The sequence below is a fragment of the Parambassis ranga genome, chromosome 19 (genome assembly GCF_900634625.1).
Source record: "Parambassis ranga chromosome 19, fParRan2.1, whole genome shotgun sequence".
In the NCBI taxonomy this organism is placed as follows: Eukaryota; Metazoa; Chordata; class Actinopteri; family Ambassidae; genus Parambassis; species Parambassis ranga.
Window position 1 is genome coordinate 10,180,243 of NC_041039.1, and position 8,344 is coordinate 10,188,586.

Genomic DNA, 8,344 nt, shown 5'->3' on the forward strand with positions numbered 1-8,344 from the left:
AATTTGTGCTCATTTGAGCAAGTTGTACTTCACTGCTTTCTACTTGTTACCATCTGTTATGTCCGCTTGGCTACATTGCCTGGAGTGTAGATGGTGAATGTGAAAACCCAATGATGGTGAACTCCAAAATATGCTGCAGTAATATGTGAACACAGTGTAGCAATAAATGCAAAACAGGCACCATCTCCAGAGATCCCCGTGCTGATCAGATATCAGAGACTAAGCTTCCTCTCTTAAAGTTTGAACATGTTGCTTTTATAACTTGACTGATGGATGTGGCACACTTTGAGTAGACATTTAAGGATAAAAGTGTCATGATGAGAACAACGGAAGAAATATAGATTTAAAGAACACAATGCAATAAGGATTCATTGCATCACTGTGACCTAATAATGTGAACAATAAGGACGTATATGTGTGGGTGTGTGGCCATTAATAGTGCTTTACAGGGTCTGTAAGTTAATTACATATCGGGTCTTTTTTGATACAGCTTACTTAATATGCAAAGACCCATTTCACGTTAATTTAGTTATTAAGAGCACATTATTAAAACTGTAAGTCAATATTAAAACAAGGAGTTACATTAGTAATTTTCCCTCATTCCTTTTATCCGATGCCCTGGTGTCTGGTGTGCAGCGAAGCTCAAAACATACTGTATATCAAACGGCTTCCTAACATAATCTCTGGCTGGCTGACAAGCTTGACTTCCAAAAATATACCTCACTATATTTCAAACAAAAAAACTGAGAGACGTGGTAGTAAAAGGCTGCAAAAAACTGGAGAAACTGTGTGTGTTTTTTCTCTAAAAGTTCTCACATGTCATGTCCTTTTTAAGCTATCATCAGCAGGTACACCAATCTGCACATATCCCTGGGGTCCGATTGCTCTCTGTCTTCCCTCCTCATCCCAACCAGCCAGCTATTCATCCATCACCTGTTCATCTATCCATCCATCCTCCCCTCCCATCCATTCATCCATGGAGGACAGAGAAGGAACAGAGGGGACAAAATGGATGCGGAGACGATTTGGAGGGGAACAGAGGAAACAAGCAGAGAGGAGATTTGGAAGAGGAGGACAGACTAGAAGAAAGGAAGAAGAGAAGACGAAGGGGGAGTTGTGATGAGAGGAAGAGGAGTAAAAGGAGAGGATTGTCGAAGAGAGACAGTGTGACCTTGTGATAGATTGATGCATCTCGGGAGAAAAAGGATTGTCGACCCGCACGAAAAAAAACAAAAAAAAAAACGCACATGCACAAAGACACACACACATGGGCTCAGTGCTGTAGGGATCACCACTTTGTCACTGTGCTGGCTTATCCATTACCCTGACTCTCTCCCCTTCTCTCTTTCAGTCTCTGTCTCAGTATGTCAGGTCTGTTCCGACCCAGTGCAGGGTTGAACACAGTTGACAGTACTAGTGGTGGTAATCAGACAGCAGTTGTTCTGAAGACATGTGGTGGGAATACATAAACAGCCTTCCGGTAACCCCAAACGCTGCAGTGACGGCCTGTTCCTGTGGCACCCACATTAGTGTCTGCACGTGTAATCTGGACGGTGACTCTTCTACCAACATGAGAGGCTCGGAAAATGTTAAGTGGCTACACTTATTGACTTTCTAATGAAAGTGAGCTTAATCATACCAGTCCAAAATTGAAAGGAAGGACATTTTTTGGGTGACATTTATCTATGTTAGCATCTATCACTACTTACTATCCACTGGTTTTAACCTCCCTTTAATGCCTCACCTGTGCCTTATAAAGCACTTGATTTAGCTTTTATTTATCATAATTGCTGGATATATATATATATGAAAATAAACACACAAGAGTGGTTTTGTTGAATAGAAAATTCAATTCAATAAAGGCTTAATGAGGAATGTTGAGTATTTGTAAATGCTGTATCTGCTGTTACTAAAAATTAAAAACGCTTTTTCATTTGTGGATTTTAAAATGAAAAAGCGATCACTGCTTTTCTTCTAATCATTTCATTTCTGTTTCTGAAAATGTCAGATCTTATTAAACAATTGAATTACCTTTTTATCATTATTGTTATCAGCAAGAATGAAAAACATATCAAAATGAATTATTCACATATTCACAGCAGGGAGAGAAGACACCGTTTACCTCAGGTTCTATTTGCAGACAGTTTGTTCTTTTCCTGTGTTGGTATTCAGAATTTTCATTTCTACCACCATGGTGATAACAAAAATCAAATCATACTATTATCTTTATTATAAATTAAATAAATGGTGAATAATCACACTCCTGCATAAATGATAGCCTAACTCACACAACAGACATTTATAGAGGATATAGAGAATGTATTTAAGGTATATTTCCTCTTTCCCTTTGTCTCCAGTATTTATGCTAAAGACTTCCTGACATTGGCTCTGCACTTGTACAACACATTCCTCTATTTGACATATTGCTGAACTTTCCCTTTAAAACATGTCAGTTTTACTGCTGTTATGTTTGCTGTGTTGATACCTTTTGTATATCTTTCTTCCAAAGTGTAACCGCACCTCTTTCAGTGGCAAATTGAGCACCTTATTTACTAGCATTATTATTCAAATACACACTCAGGCTCCCCAAAGTGAAGACATATATCTGTTGTGTGTCAAGTGCAAAAGCTAAAGTACAATTCATTGACATCACATAATATATAAAAAAACGAAGAGGATAGAGAAGAAGATGCTCAGGTAGTGGTGGAAATACTAAGAAAAAATAGCAATAAATATAAAAGGGGTAAAGTTCCAGAAGCAAAGGGCGGGGTTGAGGAAAACCAATCTAGAGAAATACCCATCTCCTTCAAAGACGGAGGGTGTGTGAGGAAGATCACAAGTCTCATGAGAAGAAATAGTAGATGGAGGGGAAAGGCTGTGAGAAGGGCAAAGACAGAGAGAAGAGAAGAGGAGAGGAGAGAAGAGGAGGTAATGCTGATGGTTGGCGACAGATAGGTGACACATTCACTTCAGAGGAAACATCTAACAACAAAGGAAAGCAGTAATAAATATTAAAGTCACCTTGGGAACTTCTATCTCCAACCAAGTCGACACAATGACAATGACACACACACACACCCAACAGATAATATAAATCTGAAGTTCCAGTCCACCATGCTGGAACTACTGACATTAGAATGGTAGCATATTTGTCACTGAGATTCCAGCACAAATACACTCCTTTATCACAAACTCCTCCACACCAGGAGTCAGGAATATGAACAAATTAACAACACTGCAGATCACAGCAAAAAACATGAATGTTTGATTTTTGGGGTGAACTATCCCATCAATGCTAGAAACATGTCAGAATGCAGTGTATCACAGCTTGCCATGCGTGGAGCTGCTATACTACACAATATGGATGAAGAGTTGTTGGCATGGCCTCCAGATCTGTGGAACCTGCTGGAATGGAATGTGCTGGTTCTATAGAGATGCAACATATACTCTGGAAGAAAGACTTTTCTGCTTTTTTTATTATTAATTTTCAGTAAAAAATAATGTTTAACATTTTCCAAAATCATTCAAAGTTGAAAACTCATGTTGAGGGTCTGATGCTCTTTTTCTTGCACATCTTGTAAAAGCCAGCTGGTGTGTTGGGGGGTATAGGGTTAGGGTTAGAGCAGCTGTGCACAACTCACAGTCATGTATTCACACGTAGGTGCAAAGAACCACATTCACATATATTTAAGGTTTAGAAAAGGGCATCATGAAGACAGACATAAGCACGCATCACACTCAATGTATACAACAACTCAAGCATACGTTCTTTCACCCCCTTCTGTTAAGTCTTGTTTACATTCGCAGATAAGTCACTTTCAATTAAAACAACCAGTGAAGCACTGCCTACACACTACCGGCATCAAATTAATTCATAATCATAAGTGTAGGAATTCACCAGAGCTGAAGGTTTGTATTTCAGCAAGCTGCTTCTCACCCGCCTCTAGTCTCACTGAGAAATGCTAAGTACGAATCGACTAACAATGGCTGAAGTCAAACTGATTTCAGTAATGGGTGCAACAGCATTCGGATCTTAATCAGAAGTTGAGACAAGTTTTATGGGAGGAAAGCAAACAGCAATAAAGGGATTTGGAGCTATGAAGCTGTAAACCCAAAAGCTACATTTGACACATTGTGTGGTCTCTCACCCCAGGACTGAGGCTCATTAAAAATATACTGGTGCAATTTTCACTTGGAAAAAGCAAATGTGAGTAAATATAGTGTCTTACCTATAGGGACCCAGGCTAATTAAAACATATGTCATGCAGGGGTCCAAACAGCTAAAATCAACTGCTAGTCCTGGGACTCGTACTCATTAAAACACACCAGAACTCATGTCATGCAGGGACCAAAACTGAGTAAAACATTGTCTGTCAACTGGAAGCCCAGGCTCATTAAAACGTACTATTCTAGTTATGTGCAGATCCACCAGAATAATCCTGTTTGTGAGATCCTGTCAGTAGTTTTGGAAACACACTTTTACAGGTGTAATTGAATGCAGGTGGACATGTGGTGAGGAGAAAAGACCCAGTCCACACAGATTGGACATGGATGGGGATGTTTAGAATTGAATAGTTTTCTAAATTCACTTTTGTCTGACGCCTGCTCTTCTCCCTCTGCACAGACGCATACACACACACACACACACACACTCACCTTTGGCTATGGTCCCTGTCAGCTAAATGCCAACCAGATAAATCTCAGGGACTAAGAGTTAAACGGAATATTAATATTCTGATAAATTGAGCAGAAAGTCAAGAGAGTACTATGCTGAGCTCTCCCATTGGTGATGACTTCATCTCTGTTTTAGCTTCAGTTTGCCCTCAGTTCTGGGTAATATGAACATGAGATGTTTCTTTTTTTAACATTAGGCACATAAAAAGTAGCATTTCATCATAGTAATATGTATGTATGTATGCATAGTAATAGAATATATCTGTAGTTCCACCACTGGCCACCTGAGGCTGACTCTAAAGCTGGGATTTGCCCATCAGGCGTAAAGCGATGTGTGTCCAACTCAGCCCAGTTTCTACTGTAGTAACTGGGACACTCATTTAATAGCTAATACAAACTTTATGCATTCTAGAACAGGGTAACGAGAGAGTCACCAGCCACCCCGAGCAACCTTATGAGGCTGCACTCAGGCACAGCGGTACTTGGAAGGGTACAGTGCTACTGTAGGAACTTTAACACTCTGATCCATCATGCTGTGCCATCAGGGAGACATTTGATCAGTCCCAAATTCATTCTGCTTCATGACAACGGCCCCCAACATACTGGTAGAGTCATAAAGAACCATCTTTGGAGACCAGGAGGACTACTGCAACAGATGGTGAGGCCCCCACAGAGTCCTGATCTTAACTTCATCAAGTCAGTGTGGGATTACATGAAGAGAGGCAACTTTTCTACCTGTTGGGTACATTGAAAAGCTGAGCACAAAGAATGGGCTCAGTTTTATAGATTGCCACATCAAATATGTATTCAGCAGTAGTAAGAAGATATGTACTTGTTGCTGGGTCCAACAGCAGAGATGTGACTTTGATTTTAAAACAGGGAAAGACAAAAAAATAAAGTGAAGGAGAAGACAAAATACACTCCCTTTACCTTCGGTGTCTTGGCCCAGACAGGTTGATAGCAGCAGCAGATAAAGAACTCCTTTTCCCATTACACTCGGCCATTTGACCCGGCCCCATGACAGCGGCCCCATTAAGCGCATTCTAACCATCTTCACCACCATGCTTCACCAAGCATCCAGCTGGAGGAGACAGGAAGACATGAACAGAGGTTAGTCACTGTCATTAACCTCATTTTTAGCTGTGCAGTTTGCAATACAAAAACATCTGGTCAGCCCTGTCAGGAGAATCAAATATATGCATTAAAGTGCAGTCATTTGCAAATTAGTTCTTCCACTTGGGTTACCTTTGCCTGGTGTGGGATTGGCATGTATGATGCTGGGTTTTATGAGGTATAGTCAGTGTAGACTCTGCTATAGATGGTGGAACAAACAGAAGTAACAACACAGAAGCCAAGTGGTGAATTTCTTTGGAGGGGGTCAGCAGCAAGATGATGTCACTGAACTCTATGCACACTCTTACACAAAAGCATGTTTTCCATATTGACGCTGCACTCCATTACATCTCTAAGGTGAGCTGCCCTAACAATCCAAAGCTCAGATGACATTTAATATTCATTTTGTGCTTGCACCTTAGAGCTACAACGCCACAGTCTAAAAAATCTTTGATCAATCGTTGTGCTCGTGCATCAAAGTAAACGATTGTTTCACAGGGATTGCCAGCACAATGGAAAAAAATATAGTAATTCGTAGATGATGAGAGAGTAGGAAATATTTGTAAAGTGCCAGCGGTGCCAACGACATCTCAGATCATACAGTGGAACATTTGTCACATTTGAAATGCCATAACAGAGAGAGTGGGTAAAATACATTATGATAAGAGTCTGTGTGCTGTGTTTGCACTTAGGATGAGATTAATTATATGTCATAGAAAAAACATATAACAGAGGGGATAAATAGAAAGTTTTACAGAAACATTTATTTACTATTTATGTATGTACATGTGTCATATAAACTGGGCTTTGATTGCTTTAATACAATTCAAGTCATTCTTTCAAATATTTCCACATTCTGTTTAATAGAGCAAACACAATATTTCCAATGTTTTTTTTGCTTCCCCTCGGCATTATACCGCCACCACCATGTTTGAAGTTCACATGACCCAATGGCACATTTCCAGTATGTATACTCGTTGGTCTTCTTGCTCTGCAACCCCATGATGCATTTCTGTGCAGGACTCTTGTGACTGCCTTCTCAGACAGTCCATTTAAGACATAGCTAAATCATTCACTAGTGTCTTGGCAGTTGTTTTTGGGTCTTTACACACATCTCTCAAACTGTTTCTTCCCAGAGCTGGTTTTATTCTGCACTGTTTGACTCTCTTTGAACTTCTTGATAATACCTCTCCTCCTCTAGTTCTTGAAACTTGGAAGTGCTTTGATAACCTTATATATCCTTTGCTTTCTGATAATGTTGTATAGACATTGTGTCTGTGAAGACTCTCCTACATCAAAGCCATGATGTAGGAGAGTGTCCAAGAGTTTAAATTGAGAGAGCTGGACTTAGACTAGAGCTTTTTCACCACTCCCCTGCAGTTTTTTCTCAAGTCCACACTTATGTCTTTGATTTTCTTTGATGGCATTTTCACAAGAGTCGATGAAAAATGGTATTTGTTATACTGTGTGTGTACGAGATAAAAATTCGTATATATGTTCTCTCAGTTAAAGCATAGACTACATAGTCTCATTGCATACCATTCATTTGTACCATGGATAAACAGGCAGGACTGTTCTTAAGTTGGATAATTATTTTGACACTGTTAGTTTTTGGTTTGTGTAAAAATATCTGTAACTGTGAAAATTAAAGTAATTAAAGCTTTATCAAGGAAAAAATGTGAAAAAAAAATCTGTCAAAATTTCTTTGCTCTATTAAACGGAACGTGAGAAATATAAAGGGGGAGATATAATTTTGTATCTAACTGTAAACTCATCTAGCACAATTTACTCACATGAATATGTAAAGCAAGTTCAAATAAAAAATGTAAATAAAAATCACAGGCACTTTAAGTATATGTCAATGAGTGGCATAGGTTTCATTCATTCATTCATATATTCATTCATTCAAGCAACATACACTCATCATTGTCACTCATCAGGCTGACAGACAACTCTTAATTTAAACCTTTCAACTCATCAACTATGAGCCACATGTCAGCTCTTCTGCTGTTGCCATAGCAGCATTTTCACATTTTAATTAAACATTTCCAACAAGCCACAGATATTTGTGGGCCATGCTGTATTTTTAAAGCCATGTTTAGTTTGTGAAAAAAAACTCCAAAAATACTTCTTCCAGCCTTCTCACAAGCTAAGTAAGTAAGGAGTAACACATTGCTGGCTATACCAAACACTTCCTTGTGTGGTCCTTTGTGCTTTTTACCCCCTCTAAGTGACATGGCGTGCCCATGGGAGCAATTTGTTGTTTTCTAATTCTAATTGTTTAACTTGAATTTATTCTTATTGTAACGATCTGTGCTTCTTACTTGCTGGTGTGTCTTAAAGTACATGCCTCCTACACAGATATGAAAGTTATAGAAATGAATCTTTGTTACCTGAACTACTCGAGACTTAGTGCTACAGTGCACAAACACCTTCACCTCCTTCTATTTTCTTTTCATTTCCATAGTAATACTGATGCTATTCTAAACAAATGCAAATGATTATTCTGAGCAGCACCTTAACACTCAAGTCAGCTCAGCTTATTCAGTAAGGACAA

The 8,344-nt window shown here is 39.1% G+C and overlaps 1 protein-coding gene across 1 annotated transcript in view; it reads right to left on the bottom strand.

Moving 5' to 3' along the window:
- Positions 1-5,672, bottom strand: part of LOC114451632 (protocadherin-15-like) — a 109,510-nt gene extending 103,838 nt beyond the window's left edge. Inside the window, exon 1 of the mRNA XM_028430396.1 lies at positions 5,605-5,672. Coding sequence (XP_028286197.1) covers positions 5,605-5,665 — 61 coding nt within the window. The 5' untranslated portion in view covers positions 5,666-5,672. The remainder of the gene's footprint in view (positions 1-5,604) is intronic.
- Positions 5,673-8,344: the final 2,672 nt, after the last annotated feature.